Below are 22,082 nucleotides of genomic sequence, written 5' to 3'. Positions count from 1 at the left end.
ATTTTACTGTGCATATGTGAAACTGGATGATGTCTGGATTATCAGTCATGTGAAATTCTTGTTAAGCTATAAAATAAAGTTATTTAAACAAGACCATAGAATTTCTAAAGTTGTTTTTCTATCCTAATAAGTTTCTCTAAAATATCTTAAAATATGGGCCTTTGCAGTCTGATGTGCAATTTAAAAATAAATGTAGCTATAAGACATTTAGAATATATTTTTCCTGTGAAATTGCAATTTACTGTACTGAAATGTAGGTGAGTCTTAGTGGAATTTAAATTTTGATTATGACCTGTGTACAAGGTGTAAGTTTACACATGACAGAGCCTAGGAGACTAAGTGGGCTTTTCAGCCTGACCTGTTGTAGATGTAAGCACACCTATAGTTGTTCATGTAAAAGCTGACTACAAAGTGTTTGACCAGCTCCTCTCTTTCAGTATATTGTTGAAAGTGCTCGGCAGAGACCTCCTAGAAGGAAATACCTATCTAGTGGAAGGTATGACTATTTAATTGATAACATCTTTGCGTCAGTGAAATGAGATAACTACCACTTACTATTTTCTTTCTAGGCATTTCAAATGCTGTCAGTTCTTCAGACAGGTTGGGCATCCTTGACCTGAAAATGCGAGATACTCCAAAATTTGGAACTTAGGACTCATGATGGAATATCACAAATGGACCTTTTCATATCTAATTTATGTGACAGATTATAATTAAAATGCTGTCATAGTAAAAAGTAGTTTATAAAGTTGTTTTTTGTCTTTCTGTAAATGTATATGAGCCTGCCCTATAATCTCTATTTCAAAAACCAAAGAAATCCAAAACAGTGCAGATCTTAAGCATTTTAGATAGTCCTGAAATGATCAGACTGTATTATGAATTCTTAGATTGAGCCCTGCAATGTAACACTCATGCCTTTACCATGTTGAATTTGCATTATATAGGAATTAACAGCCATATTGATGTAGAAACATTGGAATTAATATTTTGTCATATATACAGGGGTAATGTACTATATTAACTAAAGTCTTATCTATGGGGTTTCATTACAGAACTGAAATATTTAAATTAATGAAAAACAAGCAAAATCATTTCATGACGATTTTTACCTTGTATATTTATTACTTTTTTTCCTAGAAAATCTATATTCCAAAAACTGTATGACTTGTATGTTGAAGAATGTGAAAAAGAACCTGAGGTTAAGGTAAATAAATATAAATTCTCTTTATTATTGGGCTTTAGAGTTGTAGTAGAAGGGGGAAGTATAGAACATTATGTTTGAAGCAGCTAGTGATTTATATCTTCATGGTTGAATGTCTTTTTCAATCAGACTCCACTCAGTTTTTTGACTGACCCAATTCCATTCCCTGGCTAATCTGTCTGAGTTAGCAATGGTCTGGGTAATGGGACATCATAAACAAAGCCACAGTGTGTCTTCCGTTATTTTCCTCTGAGATTTGTTTTTGCAGACTTGAGCTAGTATTTCAGTAACCCATTTCTTCAGATTTTGACTACACATACAGGAAGGATTCAAGTGTGTTAGTAAAAAATGAATTTGGTCAAAGACTAAACTCATAACTTTTAATTCAGCATAAAAGTATCTATAATTATAATAAATAAAAATTAACATTTTTAAGCAAGGTTGGAATTTATTAAGGAAAAGCTTTATTGTATGTATGTAGTTTTTAGATACATGTTTTGTTATGCTGGCATGGAACTCACTGAGATGCCCCTGCCTCTAGAGTGATGGAATTAATGTGTGTTTCACCACACCCAGCTTTAAGAAAACATTTTAGTATGGATTTAGATATAGGCATTTTAAAAAACAGTTCAGGTGGTTCTTAAGTACTGTTGCATTGAACTTATAGAAAGCTCTTTTTAGGCTCAACATTTCAGCTAATTAGACTTGCTGAACTTCTTTACGTCTGAGTAGATTATAAGTTGTTGAACAGTTTTGGCCTTATTGCTGTGCAGTTAAAGAGGTTCCCAACTCTTCATATCTGTATTAAGTGTTTTTGTTATAGAGGTTTCATTTTTTTCCCTCCTCTTTTTTCTTTTTTCTTTCTTCTGTTTGTTTCTGTCTTTGAGATGGAGCCTCACTGTGTAGCTCTGACTACCTTTCAAGTGTGGTGATGATTCTTTTGCCTTAGCCTGCCATGTGCTATTAGCTGCCATGCCTCTTTTTGTTGTTTGTTTAGAACAGTGTTTCTCAGCCTTCCTGATGGCTGATATTTCCTCATGTTGTGGTGATCCCCAACTGTAAAGTTTTTTCTTTTTTTAAATTTTTTAACTATATTTATTTAGTATACAGTGTTCTGTGTATATGTGTGCCTACAGGCCAGAATCTCACTATGGATGGTTGTGAGCCATCGTGTGATTTCTGGGAATTGAACTCACGACCTCTGGAAGAGCAGTCAGTGCTCTTAACTGCTGAGCCATCTCTCCAGCCCCTAAAATTTTTTTCATTGCCACTTCATACTGTAATTTTGCTACTTTTAGGAAATGTAATGTAAATATCTATGTTTTCCAATGGTCTTAGGTGACAACTCCCCCAAAAAGGGTCAGTCTCTCCATCCTCCCCCTCAAGAGGTCGTGACTCACAGGTTGAGAATCACTAGTTTAAAAGGTGGTATTGCAATGTAACATGGTCCAGGCTGTCCTGGAACTCAAGTCTTTTTGCCTTGGCCTCTTCTAAATGCTGATACTACAGGTGCACATCCATGCATAGCCAGTTTATGCTGTGAGTTAATTTGCATAAAGCCTGCTAATGAATAAGTATTTAGTTGACATACTGTCCTGTGAATTGTAACAGTTCCCAAGTGTTTGGGGTTGCAGTATGGAAGGAATACCGATAGTAAGTGAATTGTTTTTCAAGGTTATACTGTTTAATGATCTTTGTTTCTTTTTAAAGCAGAAATTAAGACGAAATGTGAACTTGTTAGAGAAGCTTGTTATGCAAGAAACTTTGTCATGTTTAGTGGTCAATCTATATCCAGGAAATGAAGGGTATTCTTTGATGCTCAGGGGGAAAAATGGATCAGGTAAGGCCTTCCAAAGTATACTTCACATAAAATATCTCTGCTTTTAAGGTAGTTCTTTAACCTTTAATCAGAGATTGTCCTGACTAAAGACAAATTCTTATCCTCTGTTTTTTCTCCTCTTGGCTTTTGCTAGAATGTTTAACATTGTAATGTGTAGGTTATCCTTCCTGAACTCACATTTAAAAAGTATTATAATTTATAGTAAATCTTTTTTAGATTAATTTCTTTTTGTTTTATGTGTATGGATGTTTTGCCTTCACCTGTATGCATTGCATGCCAGGTACTTTCAGAGGCAGAAGAAGATGTTGCATTCCATGAATAAGTTAAAAATGGTTTTGAGTCACCATGTGGGTGCTGGGAATTGAAAATAAGTCTGAGTTCTTCACTGTTGAGCCATCTCCCAGGCCCTGTCTTTTCTTTTATATTTTATTTTATTTTATTTAGTGGGGAGATGGAGAGAGGATCATGGCACCTTTATAGTCCCAGGATGACCTAAGTCATCTAGCGTATGAGTCCCAAGGATAGAACTCAGGTTTTCAGTCTTGGCTCCAAGTGCCTTTATCCACTGAGCTGTTTTGCCAGCCTGATTATTTCTTTATAGTTGATTGAACAGGTGATTTTTAACAATGGCATTTTTTTATTGCTATTTATATTTTAAGGTAACATAAGGTACTTTGACTGCACTTTATAGTGAGTATAAAAGCTGAGAAGTTAAGCATTTATTGTCTGTTGAATAATTTTACTGAGATGTTAAAAATAGTAAACATTAAAAATAATTTTAACAAGATTTCTAATACTGTGGATGTGAAGAGCATTAAAACATAAGTATACTTAGATTTCATTTAAAGTGACATCCCTGAATTTAACAAGATGATGGCTACAAGGAACTTAGCTAGTGACGCATTTTATTTATGGGGTTAAGAATATAGTTTAACTGGTGGAATACTTGCCCAGCGTGCAAAGAGCTTGGAGTTTAGTTCATAACTTCACATAGATGTGATATCAAAGTCCTATAATCCTAGCACTCAGCGTGTAGAGGCAGAATCAAAAGTGCTTATTTTCCTGTTCTTGTTTAAAATCTTTTGTAGTAAACAAGTTTTCCAGCAATGTGGTATAATTGACTTATAAGACTTAGCCTGTGAGCTGTATTTTAAGATTTTATTAATTTTAATTATGTGTATGTGTATATATTTGGCGGGGGGGGGGGTGGTATGTACATATGAATGCTGGTGCCCACAGAGCTGACAGTTCCAGTCAGCTATAAGCTGCCATGTGGGATCTAGGTACAGAACCCAAGTCCTCTGCGAGAATGGCAAGCGCTCTTAACCACTGAGCCATCTCCACGCTCAATGTATTTTATTTTTAAAAGCCATTTAAATTACAGTTCTAACTTTTGTGAGCCTGTTTTCATAACTTTTGTTTTTAAAATTAAGATTCTGAAACCATCCGATTGCCTTATGAAGAAGGAGAATTGCTTGAATACTTAGATGCAGAAGAATTACCTCCTATTTTGGTTGATCTCCTTGAAAAATCACAGGTAAAAAAGAAAAAACAAAATACCTGTTTGAATAAAATAGCATGTATATAGTAACATGCGACATACCAGCTGCTTAGAAGGCTGAAACAGGAACATCTCAAGGAAGTCTGAGGCAAGCCTGGGCAACATAGTAAAACTCCATTTCTAAAACGTGTGTGTGTGTGTGTGTGTGTGTGTGTGTGTGTGTGTGTGTGTGTGTGTGTATTTCATATGTACCCCCACACACACAAATGTCTTTTTTCCCCCTTCTTTTTGGTACTGGGTAGTGAACTCAAGGCCATATATGTTAGGCTACCAGTCTACAGCTAAACTACACTAAACCCCCAGAAAAATGTTTTGTATTGTGTGTGTGTTACATTTTAGTATGTACATATCCTTTGTGTTGTGGTTTTGTTTTGTTTTCTTTTTTAAGATAAGAGCTCATTTGTATCCTGTCTGGCTAGTTAGAACTGGTGATATCCTTGTCTCAGCCCTTGTGTGCTACAGTTGTAGACATGAGCTGCTATACACACAAGTATTATCAGTAGTGTTGAGAGCATAAAAGGAGACATTACACAGTGCTCATTAAAATGGTTTATCGTGGCGTACTTGATTGCTGCACTGCCATGTGCTGATTGATTGCTTCTGAAATTGCTGTTAATTATCCTGGAAATTTCCCAAGGTTAAAATTAAGAAATTAATAAAAGAATAATTTTCTACTGTTTATGAAACTTACTTACAAACAGTGACCTATAAGTGACTCGCTTGCTCTTTTTGCTGCCTTGACCTGACTCCCGTTCCTTCAGGTGTTAGTGGAACCAGTTGACCCGCATTCCTGCGTCTTTCTCCATACTTTTTCTTTCCTTAGGAATGAATCCTATTCCTAAGGCCTGATTTCCATTTCCCTTCTAGATCTTTCCCTTTTTGGTGGCTTACAACCGTATGCCTCCACTAAATGCACAATATAAACATGCTGTATTCACAACTTGAAAACCTTCTGATCTCACTGTTTTTTCAGCTGTCGATTAGGAGTTTTCCTTATCACTACAAAAGCACTGGAAAACTTGTCTGCAATCTCTTTATCACACTTTGTCCACTCATATATCTAGCATTGTAACAAGCATTTCTTAGATGATTTTTTAAAGTCACTGATCTCATGGCATGGCATTGTTAGTCACTTTTCTGTTTGAATCGGAATTGTCCTATGAAAGCGTCAGTATAGCCAGGCATTATGGCACATGCCTTTCATCCCGGCATTGGTCAGAGTCAAGTTCAAGGCCATCTTCAGCTTCATGTTGATTTGATAGTTAAGTAAATTGGAAAATAATTACAGAGAGAGCAGTTACATAGGTATTGTTGTTGGGTAATAGTTATTAGATAGATGAAGATACTGCCAATAGCCAGGTGTTTAACTGAATTGGTTAAAAGAGGGTTGCTTTATTTAATCCTAACTAGAGATAAGCTAGTTGTTGTCCTTTGGTAACAAATCATGTGCTGTATTCAGCTGTAAGGATGGTAGTGATTAGTATAGTTAGGAAGGTATTGCTAAACTAAGCTTCTAGTTGTTAATAACAAAGTGATAAAAAATATAGCTTTGACCAAATGTAATATATATATATTTTTTTTTTTTGGTTTTTCGAGACAGGGTTTCTCTGTAGCAAATGTAATATTTTAAATATTTATTGTTAAAACCTGATTAATAGATAAGTATTAATTAATTAGTAAGTATTGCTTTAAAGAAAGCATGCTAAGTCAGGTTTATAATTCCTAGACTAACTATTAGTATTAGCCTGGTTGACCTAAGATAAAGACTATTAGGGTTTTGTTTATAGACATATCAGTTGTATTTATCAATTTGTATTTGAGCATAGATAACTGTAATGGTAAAAAGTGCCTGGACATGCTATGAGGGAGTAGGCAAATCATAGTGAACTGAGTGCTTAGGTTGTTTAAACTTGCAATACAACACAGATGTGAGTTAAATTCATGGTTATTTCCTTCTTATTAATACAGTCTAAAAAGTCTAGAAAATTTAGGAAAGGAAATATGGAAGTTAAATCCAGAAGCTGAAATTCTGGCACAGTTGATTGACAGTGTATTGTAGTGACAAACTCTATAACCATTACAGTGCTAGCCAAGTGAAATAAAGAGCTAACAAGCTTCAGAAAAGCCATTCTTTTTTTTATTGATTTTTATTGAGCTCTACATTTTTCTCTGATCCCCTCCTACTTCTCCCCTCCTGCCTTCAACCCTCCCCCCCAAGGTCCCCATGCTCCCAATTTACTCGGGAGATCTTGTCTTTTTCTACTTTCTGCATCCCATGTATATTAGATCTATGTAAGTCTCTCTTAGTGTCCTTATTGTTGTCTAAGTTCTCTGGGATTGTGGTTTGTAGGCTGGCTTTCTTTGCTTTATAAGTGAGTACATGTGATAATTGTCTTTCTGTGTCTCAGTTACCTCACTCAAAATTATGTTTTCTAGCTCTATCCATTTTCCTGCAAAATTCAAGATGTCGTTATTTTTTTTCTGCTGTGTAGTACTCCATTCTGAAAATGAACCACATTTTTCTTATCTATTCTTCGGTCGAGGGGCATTTAGATTGTTTCTAAGTTCTGGCTATGACAAAGCTGCTATTAACATAGTTGAGCACATGTCCTTGTGGCACGATTGAGCATCCTTTAGATATATACCCAAAAGTGTTGTTATTGGGTCTTGAGGAAGGTTCTTTCCTAATTTTCTGAGAAATCGCCACACTGACATCCAAAGGGGCTGTACCAGCTTGCGCTCGCACCAGCAATGCAGAAGTGTTCCCTTTACCCCACAGCCTCTCCAGCATAAGTTGTCATCAGTGTTTTTGATCTTGGCCATTCTTTCAGGTGTGAGATGGAATCTCAGAGTTGTTTTGATTTGCATTTCTCTGATGACTAAGGATGTTGAGCATTTCCTTAAGTGTCTTTCAGCCATTTAGATTCCTCTGTTGAGAGTTCTCTGTTTAGGTCTGTACTCCATTTTTTTTTTAATTGGATTATGTGTTCTTTTGATGTCCAATTTCTTGAGTTCTTTTTATATTTTGGAGCTCAGACCTCTGTCTGATGTGGGGTTAGTGAAGATCTTTTCCCATTCTGTAGGCTGTCGTTTTGTCTTGTTGACCGTGTCCTTTGCTTTACAGAAGCTTTTTGGTTTCAGGAGGTTCCATTTATTAACTGTTTCTCTCAGTGTCTGTGCTGGTAGGGTTATATTTTAAAAGTGGTTCCCTGTGTTAATGCATTCAAGTGTACTTCCCACTTTCTCTTCTATAAGGTTCAGTGTGGCTGGCTTTATGTTGAGGTCTTTGATCCATTTGGACTTGAGTTTTGTGCATGGTGATAGATATGGGTCCGTTTTCATTCTTCTACATGTTGATATTCAGTTATGCCAGCACCACTTGTTAAATATGCTTTCTTTTTTCCATTTAATATTTTTTGCTTACTTCTCAAAAATCAGGTGTTTGAAGATGTGTGAATTGATATCTGGGTCTTCTATTCAGTTCCATTGGTCCTCCTGTCTGTTCTTATGCCACTATCAGGCTGTTTTCAGTACTATAGCTCTGTAGTAGAGTTTGAAATAAGGGACTGCGATGCCTCCAGAAGTTCTTTTTATCGTACAGGATTGTTTTGGCTATCCTGGGTTTTTTGCTTTTTCATATGAAGTTGTGTATCATTCTTTCAAGGTCTTTGAAGAATTTTGCTGGGATTTTGATGGGCATTGCATTGAATCTGTAGATTGCTTTTGGGATGATTGCCATTTTTACTATGATAATTCTTCCTACCCAAGAGCATGGGAGATCTTTCCACTTTCTGGTGTCTTCAATTTCTTTCTTCAAAGATTTAAAGTTCTTGTCATACAAGTCTTCCACTTGTTTGGAAGAACCTCATTCTTAAAGGAACTGCAGTAATGTCTGTCACAGGTGAATGCGAAAGCCATCCTGGATGTCAGCAGATGCAGTCATCTACTATTAACAGTTTTAAATTGCTTTCTATAATGATGCACATAAAAATAAATGATCCTCTTTAGTAGTTTATATAGTGGTGTATCCACTAAGATATCTATTGAAGGTACAGAATTTTAAGATTGAAACATTCAGTATAATTTTGCTTATTTTGACTTTTGGAAAATGACATTTACCTGAATTTTTTTTTTTACTTAAAACAGGTTAATATTTTTCATTGTGGATGTGTGATAGCAGAAATACGTGACTATAGGCAGTCCAGCAATATGAAGTCTCCTGGTTACCAAAGCAGGCACATTCTCTTACGTCCAACAATGCAGGTATGGAATGTTTACTTAGGAAGTACTAGGTGTTGTTTTAGATGGATTTTTGTTTAATGTCCATATATTTGTATGAACAAACATGTTTTAAAATGTTTTGTTTCTTTCAGACTTTAGTTTGTGATGTTCATTCTATAACAAGTGACAACCATAAATGGACCCAGGTTAGTTCTCTCTCTAATCCTAGGTAGGCCCCCCACAGTGTGACGCATCAGTGAGAGGCTTCCTTTTACTCACATTTGATTGGTTTGTTGGGTTGGACATTTGGACAAAAACAAGATTCCCTTAGGAGCTTTAGGATTTTAAAGTCTCTGTACATTTGGAAATATCTCAAGGAACTTTATAATGCAGTCCCAAATTGCTTCCATCCTTGCTGATAAACTACTCTTAAGTTAATTTATGAAGCCTAATGTGAAATTTGGTTTTGTTTGGTTTGGTTTGGTTTGGTTTGATTTTGTTTTAATATAATAATCCTGGATGTCCTGGAACTCCCTCTATAGGCCAGGCTTGAGCTCAGACTCACAGAGATCCTCTGCCTCCTAAGTGCTGGGTTTAAAGGTGTGTGCTCTTCCTATCAAACAAAAGCTTTATTCTTACTATTGAATACAGATAGATTGTGATTTTTCTTTCATTCAGGATTCTAAAATTCTACAAGAAACCTGTCTTTTCTCCCTCCTTCCCTTCTTTCCTTTCTCCCTTTCTTCCTTTTCTTTTTCTTTTTGGGGTAAGATAGCTAGCTCAGGCTGGCTTGGAACTTAAGATTTTGCTGCCTCAGCTTCCTGAATTCTGAGAGTAAAGATCTATATCACCATACCTAGTAACAGGATTTCTTAGCAATGATAACAGCTAATTGATCCTCCAGTTCTGTCTCTTGTTTATCTATTACTGTGAAGAGAAAATGTCAGCAATAAAATAGCCCTCTATGAAATGTGCTTATGAACTATGATGAGCGTTAGTCAGATTTTCCCATCTATAAGAAGGTGGAAAGTTCTTCACATCAAAGACAGAATTACAGTCAGTGCTGGAGAGCAGTAAAGCATCAGTTTCTTAAGCTGAGGACTGGCAAACACAGGGAGAATATAATTCTACTGTGTCACCAACAAACTGTATTTTAGGCAGCCAAATAAATATTCAACTCTTTGAATTTGACTATTTTATACAATATACAAATAACTGAATTTTCATTAGAAGTTTGTTTATCTTGGCAGGTTTACACATTAATGTGCAAATGAGTTACTACAGTTACTTTAATCTTTAGTAAACTTCCAAGGAATATTTCTGGGTTAAATGATGTATATTTGTAAAGATTATCAAAAATGTATTTGAAGCTGACATATATTCCTGTGTATTTCAGGAAGACAAACTTTTGCTTGAGAGCCAACTGATTCTAGCTACAGCAGAACCACTGTGTCTTGACCCGTCTGTGGCAGTAGCTTGTACCGCAAATAGGCTGCTCTATAACCGGCAAAAAATGAACACTCGCCCAATGAAACGGTAATTGCCTGCACTTATGTTACACAGGCTCTTAAATGTTGCTAGCCACAGTGCCCTTTCCATCAGCATAGCACTGCTGCACTTTTAAATTTGAAAATGGGATTTTTAATGGCCTTGCATTATGATTTTGTGTGATAGAATTTTTAAAAAATATTCCCTGCATTATTGTAAAGTAGTGTTGTCTGCAGTCTTTTAACGAAGGAACTTCTGTAAAGTATGGTCTGTTCACAAAGCTTGTGAGGCTGAGAAAAGACCAGATAGGAGCAGAAGGGCAGTGGCTTCATTCTTTCACAACACTAATTGGAAACAGCAAGGAAACAGAATGTAACTTGCAAGTTTCAAGAAAATACAATCGCAGTTTTAGAGATTTTTTTGTTGTTGTTGTTTTGTTTTTCTGAGACAGTTTCTCTGTAGCTTTGGAGCCTGTCCTGGAACTAGCTCTTGTAGACCAGGCTGGCCTCGAACTCACATAGGTCCACCTGCCTCTGCCTCCCAGTTGTTGGGATTAAAGGCGTGCGCCACCACCACTACTGCCTGGTTTAGAGATTAATTTATAATGACTGCCTCTCCATTTTGGGATTCTAATCAGCTTGGCTACATGGTCAGGAGAATTTTGTGTTATTCTTTTTGTTTCTCCTGTGCCTAAAGCTTGCTGGTGTGAGAGTGTTATATAAGCTTTTGTGATTTAATCTATAATTAATTCACGCTGCTGCTTTCCCATATAGATTATGAGTTGTTGCTTTGTGTGTTCTAATTTGTGTTAGGTGTTTGAAGAGGTATTCCAGGTCTTCCCTGAACCGGCAGCAGGACCTGTCTCATTGTCCTCCTCCTCCTCAGCTGAGATTACTTGATTTCTTACAAAAACGGAAGGAAAGGAAAGCAGGTCAGCATTATGACCTCAAGATCTCTAAAGCAGGAAATGTAAGTAGTTCTTCAGGAGCTCACTGTTCTGACAGGCTAGCTTTGTTTTTTAGGTTTTTTGGTGTAATTATACTACTTTAAACTTTCAGTGTGTGGACATGTGGAAACGGAGCCCCTGTAACCTGGCTGTGCCTTCTGAAGTAGACGTGAGTGCTGCCCTCTCGCACAGGGCCAAAGTTCATTAGGTAGCTAATGCTGTGAGAAAATAAACCAGAAAACTTGCTTTTGAAAGTCTCATTTTAAGAAGCTGTGTGTTTACATCATTCGTGTAAGTTTGTTGTGTTTTTGAACCTGGGTCTTGCTGTGTAGCCCAGGCTGTCCTCAAATGTGGGATGATCCTCCTCTTAGTCAGTTTCACAGCTCAAGACATTCTGGGGAGGCCACCAATGCAGCCTCATTTTCATAAGGACATTTAGAGTTCTGTGTTAGGAGCAGGAGTAATGATAAAGTTTCAAAAGAGTGTGGCATATTTTATATAATGTATTGCTCAGGAAATGGTCTAGTGTTTTTCTGTAGTATTTCTTCATAATTAACTCATAATGCTTATGTACTTAAACTGCTAACATTTAAAGATTAGTAGTATCTTTATTCAATCCATGGTTGAAATTAGGAACTCCCAGCGCTATTCTTTACTGATAATCTTGAAGACATACAAATTCTAAGTGGCTAGGGGTATTAATGAAGGATAGCATTTTATTTCATTTCCTGTGTCTTTTAGAGTTGATTTTTATTATTTACCCAGTTATCTTTTATATACGTACTTTTGTATGTGTGTGTGCATGTGCATGTGTGGAATATCAAAGTTTATTCTTTGCTTCTACCACATTGCTACTAGGCATCAAATCAGGTCTTCAGTTTCAGTAGCAAGCACCTTTATCTACTAAGCCATCTCACCAGCCCTTACTCGGTTTATTATGATTCATATTTCAAAGTTATTTATTTCAATAATGCTTTTTGTATAATTGTTATAACAATTGAAACACAAGTCCAAAGGCATTAATAGACTATGTCTACAAACCAACAAAGAAAGCCATTACTGTCTTTTTGTGTCATGTGTGGCCCTCAGGCAAGTAGTGCTCTTAACTGCTTAATCATCTGTAGCTCCACATACTAGACCTTTAATTAAACACATCGTTAAATACAAGTGTTCAGTGATACTGGTAGTTAAAACCCTTATGCTCACTCTGTTCTTATTGAATTTTGCAGGTTCTTCTCTTTTTTCAGATACTGATTCCATTTTATTCCATGTCTTTATCATTTAGGTGGAGAAATATGCTAAAGTGGAAAAATCCATCAAATCTGATGACTCTCAACCAACAGTCTGGCCGGCCCATGTAAGTAATTAGGCTAGTTTTTTTCGTTAATAATACAGTTTGCTTGTTTATTTTGTTTTTTGTTTTGAAACAGTGTCTCTTGTAGCACAGATTAGCCTCTGATTTGCAGTGTAGCCACAGCTGACCTCGAACATACTGTTCCTCTTGCCTTTATTGCCCAAGTGTCAGGTGTGTCCCCACCATATTTCGCTAACAATATTGTTTATAAACTGGTTCTGAATTTATTAAACAAAAATTTACTTGTAATGTATAACTTTTTAAAACTACATTTAGAGCTCTTGTGGGCTTCAAGAAAAATTTTTTTAAAGTGTGTTTTTCATTTTACAGAGCAGTTTTAATGTAACTTATGAGTGGGGTATGATAGCCCGTGCCTATAGTCACAGCTCTTGGAGGCAGAGGCAGGAAACATAATTACAGGTTGGAGGTCAGCCTGGAGTACATAGGGAGCTACTCAAAAACCAAAATAAGTGTCAAGCCTAGTGGTACATAACTGGAAGTCCAGAACGAGGGAAGCTCCTATTGGAAAAGGACGCATTTGAGATCATCTTGGGATACATAGTGAGACTGTCTTACAGAAAACAAAATTGCATTTTTTGTTTTTGTTGCATGTTGGTGGTTTTCACTTTTCTTTTGTTTCAAACTAGTGTGTTCTTTTAAAGATGTCTTTGTTTGAGACATGATTCTCTGTGTGACCAGGCTTGCCCAGAATTTTGCTATATTCATCAGCTGGTCTCACACTTGTTGCCATTTTGCTGCCTTTGCCTCCTCTCAGTGCTGGGATTAAAGGTGTGCACCACCACTGCCAGGCTTCGTTGTAGTTATTTCTTAAAGGGAGAAATTGGAATAATGGGGGCAAAATAATAAGGTTTTATGGACACAGGATGTTTTATATGAATGGCCAATGACAAAAACATTGCTACCTTCAGACTTTATTTTCAGATTATTAAAATTACAGTTGTATGTGCAGTGTATGAAGCTCTGTGCATGTCTGTCAGGCTTGATGAGATGCAGCATTGGGACACTTAGCATAAAGACCTGTGTGAAGAAAGGGTCCTATGCAGCAGTTCTCTATGAGGGTTTGGGCTGTGAAATTCCTTTCCATTCATCCATTTGTTTGTTGATCATTTATGAGATAGGGTCTTACTTTATAGTCCTTGGTAGCCTGGAGCTCACTGGATGGACCAGGCTGATTCTGAACTCAAAGACATGCACCTGCCTCTGTTTCCCAAGTGCTGGAGTTAAAGACATGTGCCACTATACCTGACCAATTCCCTTACCTATGATGTGGAAAAGGCCATGCCAGCCATGAGTTGGTGGGATATCACTTGTTAAGTGCTGTGGCAATATTCAGTTAATGTTTGCTGTGATTTTCATTATGCGTGTAGAAATGTTTAGCAATTTCCTAGTGAATGACTCAATAGCATGTGTAATCATCATGAACTTGATGTTTTTATACTGCCTTAAATATTTGTCTAGTAGCCGGGCGGTGGTGGCGCACGCCTTTAATCCCAGCACTCGGGAGGCAGAGGCAGGCGGATCTCTGAGTTTGAGGCCAGCCTGGTCTACAAGAGCTAGTTCCAGGACAGGCTCTAGAAACTACAGGGAAACCCTGTCTCGAAAAACCAAAAAAAAAAAAAAAAAAAAAAAAAAAAAAAAAAAAATTTGTTTAGTGCCATGTATATACCTGACATGAGTCAGTTTTACTTAATTAATTAATTAATTAATTAATTTTCTTGCCATTTGAGAAGATACTATTTGGGTCTCTCTGTCCTTTTCAGGATGTAAAAGACGATTATGTATTTGAATGTGAAGGTGGTACTCAGTATCAGAAAACAAAACTGACCATTTTACAGTCTCTTGGTGATCCACTCTACTATGGTAAAATACAGCCATGGAAAGCAGATGAAGAAAATGACAGTCAGATGTCTCCATCCCAGTGAGTCCTGTTGAGTATATGTAAGACACAGAGGCATCCAGAACTTATTTAGAACTACCGGGGAAGTGCCAGCTAGTAAATACCCTTTTTCTTTGGGGGTTTGGTATTTAATCTATATAGCAGTACATTTTGACAGTGGATGTGAATAAAGTTAAAATGCAGTTGCTATGTTCTCTAAGTTATTCATAATCATTTTTTTTAAAAAGTGTAGCTAATTGTTTTTGTGGTAGCTCTGAAGGACATTCTTAGGATTTTGTTGTTGGCAGTTTATGTAGTTGATTTTCTTAATGGTACATCATAAGTACAGGATACTAAAACTTAGTTTTGATTTTGTGGTTGGGAGTGTGAGCAGAGCCTGTGTATCCCTGGCTGGATTGGAACATGCTATGGAGACTAGGCTGGCCTCAAACTCACAGAGATTGGCTTGCCTCTGCATCTGTTTCTTGAGGGCTGGGGTAATTTGGATTGTATGGTTACTTTTATTATTAGTTAGTTTTTTTTTTAAATCACATTCATACTGTTTTAAAAAATGGAAAAGAGTTCAGGAAAATGAAAAATTGTCAAGGCCAGTTGTATGTCAAATTATTGTTAAATCACATTCATACTGTTTTAAAAAATGGAAAAGAGTTCAGGAAAATGAAAAATTGTCAAGGTCAGTTGTATGTCAAATTATTGTTTAAACTTTTACCAAAATTGATTGGAAATTTGTGAAGAATGATGGGTTTTAGTGTTATTTCACCTGTACCTAGGTAAAAGTCTGCAAGAAGAAAAGCAGCAATTCCTCAGTTAACAACTAGTAGCTGTTTTGATTATGCATATTTCCGAGAGACTACCACTAAAGACACATCCACCATTGTAAAAGTGCCAGCATGTCCGTAGTGTGATGACATAGTCGCTACTCCTTTGTGAAAATTCAGTTTCCATCTCTGGGAACTGCTTCCAGGAGACAACTGCTATCTCTGCTGTTATTCTGGAGGCTCTGTGCTCTTCCACGTCCTTCCATGTTCAGAACCTAAGAGCTGGGAAACTTAAGTTTGGCTTGCCCTAACTGAGTGCTTTTCTTTTATGTTTTATATTACAGCTCCTCTGCAGATGATCATTCAAATTGGTAATTAAAAAATAAGACTCACTTGTTTTTATATGTTGTTATAATGTCAAAATTTAAAAAAAAAGCTTAGTCAAGATTTTTGTTTGAGTTGGGTATAAGCTTTCATTCTTGTCTAAAATAATTGTAAGAGTGACTTCTAGAGTCAAATTAAATGAATGGAAAGCCACGGGCCTTTCTGTAGTAGTACAGTGTTTGTAAACGTGTATAGTGGTACTTGGTAATTTTATTCCAGATTGTATAATAATAAACATTGAATTTCTCCTAAGGCAAATCAGCCAAATTGATTAGGATGAATGTAAAACTTGGGCATTATTTCTCAAGTTTAATTAATTTTTTAATGAAATGATACATTGCTATATATTAAAGACTTTATAAAGGTTAACCTAAGATGTTTTAAGACATTCTTACTAATACTTCTTTCTCTTGGTGACCTTTTAGGTTCATCATTGGGTCCAAGACTGACGCGGAGAGGTAAAGTGCATTTGCCCCTTTAGTTGGTCTGACTGGCTGTGACTGCATCTTTGTGGGTTGAGTGTTCTGTGTCTGAGTCACAGGTGTCGATTCTGTTACACATGTCACTGAACATCACCTCGTTTATTATTAGGTCGTGGGTTAAATCACTTAATATCAAAATCTCATAGGCCCTTTTCATGGTATTTTAATACCCTGGATGTTTTTTCATCTAATTAAGAAAATAAAGACCATGTTTAAAGTACAGTTTGTTTTAGGTAAGAAAATTTAGACATCTGAGAAAGACAATTTTTAAGTGGGAAGTTTATAATCCAAGTCAAAGGGAAGGGAATTTTCTGTTCATTGGTTTATTTATATTGTAATCAAGGATGATATTAAGCTTATAATTACCTTTATAATTTCTATATTTGAAGTAAGATCTTAAAAGGTGCCTTTATATGCCTTTATCATGATTAGCAGAAAAGATTTAAACATTACTTTGTCATTGGAAAGATTAGAATGCGCTTCTCTTCATTCCATTTGTTTAGTGTGTGAGCGTGTGTTGTCACTGTGCAGGAGCTGGTTCTCCTTCCACCGTGTAGGGTCAGGAGTAAACACAAGTTGTCAGGCTTGGTGGCAAGCACTTTTATCTGGCTTCATAGCCCAGAATACACTTTTTAAGACATGAATTCCTCATGTAGCTCAGTCTGGCCTCGAACTCTTGACGAGACTAGTTGCCTTTCTCCTGTGGAACAGTAGGTCTGTGGTACATACTGATGAGAATTCACTTTTAGGCCCTAGGTTTGTCTCAGCACTTGAGGTTGGGCAGTTAGGGAACACTTGTAACTCAGTGGTGAGTGCCTCTTTTTGATTTTTCTATTAAGTCTGGTGGGACTTATTTTCCAGTAATATCATTACTTATTTCCTGTATGATTTGTCTTTAAGACAAATTTGGTTAATCCTTACCTATTTTTTCCTAATATTTCAGGGTAGTCAATCAGTACCAGGAGTTGGTCCAGAACGAAGCCAAATGCCCAGTGAAGATGTCACATAGCTCTAGTGGTTCAGCCAGTCTCAATCCAGGAGAGGAGACAGAGGTACGTTCGCACCAATGGTGCCTTGTACCTTGTTGTTTCTCAAGGAGCCTAAGGAATGTGAAGGGCAAAGGAGTTGCTTTTACTTTTAACTTTTTTTAAAATATTTATTTATTTATTTATTTATTGTGTATACAGTATTCTGTCTGCGTGTATGCCTGCAAGCCAGAAGAGGGGAGCAGACCCCATTACAGATGGCTGTGAGCCACCGTGTGGTTGCCGGGAATTGAACTCAGGACCTTTGGAAGAGCAGGCAATGCTCTTAACCTCTGAGCCATCTCTCCAGCCCCCTACTTTTAACTTTTTAATAATTCAGCTTTATGGTTGAAAGCTTCAAAAGTACTCAGTGATAGGTACAAGCTATTATTCCTATTAAAGGAAGGTAGACAGGGGTGACCGGTTTTCTTTCACTTTCTGCTTTTTCCTGGGTCTCATATCACACCATCATGTATGTTACAGTCTGTGGATGTCACGGGAAACTGAGGCAGTTCTCATACTGAGTACTTTGCAGTTGTAACTTGTTTTCATGTGGGAATTATAATGATACTAGCTTTAATATTAACAGTTGTGTTTAATGTCACTCCTCAGCAGCCCGAGACTGTGTCTGTTCAGTCTTCAGTTTTGGGGAAGGGAGTAAAACATCGACCCCCACCCATCAAACTTCCCTCAAGCTCAGGAAATAGTTCCTCAGGTATTATCCTCGACTGTATTACCTAATAGTCATCTCTTTCCTAAAATGTTACTTATTTTACACTGATAATTCACAGAATTTTTTGAATTATGAATATAGGGAAAGACTTAATTTTATTTGTGTGTGCGTGCGTGTATATACATGTATATATGTATATATATGTATATACACGCACACACACACCTTTGTTTCTGGAGGTAGCTGGCTTGGGTGTGTGGTGGGGTCTGAAATTTGGTCTTTAAGATTTCTTAGCAAGTGCTCTGAGCCACCTTTCCAGCCCTAGGAAATAACTTGTGTTCTTCCAGGTAACTATTTTACAGCACAACAGGCCAGCAGCTTCCTTAAATCTCCAACTCCTCCTCCGTCATCTAAGCCAAGTCTCTCTCGAAAATCGTCTGTGGAGCTCAGTCAAGTCAGCATGCTTTCTCCTGCCGCCCTGTCACCTGCCAGCTCTTCACAGAGTGAGTCATGATTTAAACTCTTGCAAAAATTTTCATAAAGCTTTGCAGTAGTGTTTCTTGAAGGCAGCTTTTATTCAGTCTATGAATGGTGAAGTCAGAATGCACTGTGTACCCAAAATGTTTAAGTTGCATGAAACTCCTGGTAGAATTCTTGTTGGCTGTGTATATTACATGTTTAATGTAATTATATTTGCTTTTCTGTATCTATGTATGCACTCAGTGTATACCTTTCTTTTAGGCCTGTCGCCTATAAGCTTGTTGTGTTCTTTAAAAATTAACTTGGCAATAAGGTTGCAGAGTATTATTTTCAGTGCCCCCTACTATCTTTTTCTTACTATATAAACTGTGGCTGATACCAGAAAGAAAATGTGAGAGTGAATTATTGGAGGTACTACCTTTGTATGTGTAAGACACCAGCAGGTTCCAAGGTTATACGCAATAAACTGAAGAGTAGTATTTGAAAGCATGCACTTCCACACTATTGCAAGCTGTCACTAAAACGTGATCATCTGAACATAGGAAAGTAGAATTCTCACTTTTGGATACCTTTTTTAACAACAAGTAGAGGCAATATAGGAGTGCTAGGTTTAATGTGGGAGAATTTCTTCAAATGACTATCTGAATATATTAGGTACTAATTCGGGGGAGAATTCCAGTTTTTTAGCTTTTTTGTTTTTGTTTTTTTGCTTGGTTGCTAATGTGTGCTGTCAGTGTACTGCACAGTGCTAGGATGGTCCTAGATATTAACATCTGCATCCTGATAGCTCAAAAGGTGTAATTTTTCTGCCTTCTTGTTTTGCACAAAGAAAAATAAATACATCTTCTGAAAGTCTTATTCATACTTCTCATGTTGTGGGTGTGGATTGTGGTGATCTGCTGCACACAGTTGTGTTAAGTCAGGTTGGGGTGACAGCTTCTGGACATTCACATCTCTCTCCTTTCTTTCTGCAGGACATGAAAGCTAAAAAAGGAAACACCTCAAGAGCTTTTGCTTTACTTTTTTGGTTTCATTTTTTTTTATTTTTTTAAAGTTGATAAACTGTGCAAACTTCATTCACAACAGATTTTTCTATACATTCTACATTTAAACAGAAGTACACAGTTACTGTTAAAGATGCAGTATTATCTACACAGTACTTGCTTTACTCTTTGTAAATTTGTCAGGGTAAACTTGGTATGTTGGGAATTAAACATGTATATCTTGGTGCCAAATATAACTGATAACCTTGTGTAGCTTACTAAAAATGTTCAGTTTATCTCAGTTAAACTAAGTAAGCAGTATTAAGGAAGTCTTGAACTATTGAAATCATAAATAACAAAAATTAACTTTTCAACCTTGTAGACAAAAGACAGCATGTAGGAGACTAACTTTTCAGTGGGTGTGTGGTAGAGTGTACGTGTACTTCCACTGTTTCTGTGATAGCATCTGGAGTGGGGCTTTAGGTGATATACTGCATCCTTAATTGTAATTGAGTGTAGCAACACTCATGGATCTTGTAGAGAGTTAACACTTGCAGTTCACTGCTTTAAAAAAAATGGAACAAATTTATCAGTGCTAAGTAAAATTCCATTAACCTTATTTTAAAAAGGACCGGCCATTTATAACAAACTAGCAATTTTTATTTTTCTCAATGAGCAGGATCTGGAACTCCTAAGCCATCTACTCCTACACCAACCCCTTCATCGGCCCCACACCCTCCTGATGCTCAGAACTCAACTCCTAGTACCCCTTCAGCCACCCCATCTCCCCAAGATTCAGGCTTCACCCCTCAGCCCACTTTGTTCACTCAGTTTGCTCAGCAGCAAAGGGCTCTGAGCCAGGCAATGCCTGTGACAACCATTCCTCTTTCTACCATGGTAACATCTATAACAACAGGAAGCACGGTCTCCCCGGTCATGGCTGACTCTGCTGGGCTTAACTCCGTCAGTGTAGTGAGCTCTGCTGGGTAAGTTGACAATGTTAAAGACTGTTTTATTTGTGAGATTAAGAACAAATTTTACATTAAAAGATGTAATTTGATATAGTTAGGAGCTGCTTCATGCGAATGGTATAATTTAGTAACAAACTACCTGTACACAGGTGCAGTTCATGCTCGCCCAGGTTTTGTTGTTTGCCTGTTGTTATTGTCTTTGAATCACTAGGGCAGGGCTTTACTTCTGCTCACTCGACTTAGACTTAGACAAATGTCTAAGGATGTGCTCATTATGTAAGCCAGGCTTGTCACACTTTAGCACTAAAATGAAACTTAGCCTAGAAATTTGAATTTTTTAAAAAAAAATGTTATATTTCTTGGGGGTATATATGCCACAGTGCACATGGAGAGGTCAGAGGATGACTTGCAGGTTTTGGTTGGTTTTCCACCTTCATCTTCAGGCTCGGTGGCAGGTGCCTGCTGGACCATGTCACCTGCCCTAGGAATTAATTTTTTTTATTGTTTTGGTTTTTTGAGACGGGTTTTTGTGTGTGTGTGTGTGTAATAGTCTTAGGTGTCCTGGTAGTAGCTCTGTAGAACTCACAGAGATCCACCTGCCTCTCGAGTGCTGGGATTAAAGGCGAGCGCCACCAGTGCCTGGTGAAGTTAATTTTAAAGACAGATTTGTTTTATAGTTTTTTAATCTGAAGAACGGCGAGACTGTATTTGCATTCCTAGTGTGTAATGCTCTGCTCCTTACCCTGCAGTGCAGCCCAAGCTCTGAAGAGTGCCTCAAACTCCATGCTGGGCTGTGACACTGGCGCCATTACTCCTGCAGGAAAAAGCCTGGGCAGCGGCCTTCTTCCCTCAGGATGCCTCTTAACAAATGCACTGCCCAGTGCATTGCCCGCAACTTCTCAGACAGGTTAGAATAAGTACATGTGAAAGTCTCTCGTTTATCTTTTGTGTGTGTGTGTGTGTGTGTGTGTGTGTGTTTATTTGTATTTAGTGATTATTTTTTTAAAGATAAGGTGTTATTGGTGATTTTACTCTTCAGTCTTTAGGAGGCCTGCCGCTTAGCTCCCAAATAAATACACACAAAGTCTTATTCTTACTTATAAATGCTTAGCCCTAACTTGGCTTATTTCTAGTCATCTTTTATTAAAGTATCCTATCTATCTCTTGTTTTTGGGCTTTTAGCTTTCTCTATTTCTGTATACCTTTCTTTTGACTCCTTGGCTTGCTATGTAGCTGATGTCCTCCTCCTTTGCCTCTCTGCTCTCTCCTCCTAGATTTTCTCCTCCTATTTATTCTTTCTGTTTGCCAGCCCTGCCTATCCTTTTACCTGCCTTGCTATTAGCCATTCAGCTCTTTATTAGACCAATCAGGTGTTGTAGACAGGCAAAGTAACACAGCTTCAGGGAGTTAAACAAATGTAACATGAACAAATGCAACACATTTTAAAATATTTTACAACAACAGGGTCTCAAAAACTGACTTCCTGCTTGGTATGTGCTGATCTTCCTGTTTCCACCTCCCAGAGCTGGGATGACTGGTTTGTGTCTCCATACCCAGATTAAAAGCTGTTATTTTAAGAACATACATTACTAAAAACACTAAATGTTTTTCATAGTTTTATTTCTCAGATACTTAAAAGGCCTTTTTTTAGTTCTGATACACCTAGCAAACAGCTTCTGGGAAGAAACCTGTTAAATCTATAAGTTTGTACACATCATGTCTTCTGCTTTGCGTAAATAATAATAAATAAATAAGTAACCTTATTCTTGTCAATAGTAATGACAATAAAAATGTATC

At 37.1% G+C, this 22,082-nt stretch overlaps 1 protein-coding gene across 11 annotated transcripts in view; it reads left to right on the top strand.

Moving 5' to 3' along the window:
* The window catches only part of Supt20h (SPT20 homolog, SAGA complex component), a 35,496-nt gene that overhangs the window by 3,366 nt on the left and 10,048 nt on the right, over positions 1 to 22,082 (top strand). For 2 of the 11 annotated variants that reach the window (XM_038348028.1, XM_038348024.1), the window contains exons 4-22: positions 424 to 496; positions 570 to 624; positions 1,138 to 1,204; positions 2,912 to 3,041; positions 4,475 to 4,578; positions 8,749 to 8,865; positions 8,976 to 9,029; positions 10,220 to 10,359; positions 11,124 to 11,280; positions 11,370 to 11,426; positions 12,543 to 12,614; positions 14,393 to 14,550; positions 15,632 to 15,658; positions 16,097 to 16,129; positions 17,097 to 17,205; positions 17,791 to 17,893; positions 18,199 to 18,354; positions 19,994 to 20,300; positions 21,035 to 21,192. In XM_038348028.1, coding sequence (XP_038203956.1) covers positions 424 to 496; positions 570 to 624; positions 1,138 to 1,204; positions 2,912 to 3,041; positions 4,475 to 4,578; positions 8,749 to 8,865; positions 8,976 to 9,029; positions 10,220 to 10,359; positions 11,124 to 11,280; positions 11,370 to 11,426; positions 12,543 to 12,614; positions 14,393 to 14,550; positions 15,632 to 15,658; positions 16,097 to 16,129; positions 17,097 to 17,205; positions 17,791 to 17,893; positions 18,199 to 18,354; positions 19,994 to 20,300; positions 21,035 to 21,192 — 2,077 coding nt within the window. The remainder of the gene's footprint in view (positions 1 to 423; positions 497 to 569; positions 625 to 1,137; positions 1,205 to 2,911; positions 3,042 to 4,474; positions 4,579 to 8,748; positions 8,866 to 8,975; positions 9,030 to 10,219; positions 10,360 to 11,123; positions 11,281 to 11,369; positions 11,427 to 12,542; positions 12,615 to 14,392; positions 14,551 to 15,631; positions 15,659 to 16,096; positions 16,130 to 17,096; positions 17,206 to 17,790; positions 17,894 to 18,198; positions 18,355 to 19,993; positions 20,301 to 21,034; positions 21,193 to 22,082) is intronic. The other 9 variants (XM_038348026.1, XM_038348027.1, XM_038348025.1 and 6 more) reach the window with 9 other exon arrangements.

This window comes from Arvicola amphibius, chromosome 11, assembly GCF_903992535.2.
Source record: "Arvicola amphibius chromosome 11, mArvAmp1.2, whole genome shotgun sequence".
In the NCBI taxonomy this organism is placed as follows: domain Eukaryota; kingdom Metazoa; phylum Chordata; class Mammalia; order Rodentia; family Cricetidae; genus Arvicola; species Arvicola amphibius.
The sequence above is the reverse complement of the archived record's forward strand: the minus strand, read 5'-3'. Positions and strand labels throughout refer to the sequence as shown.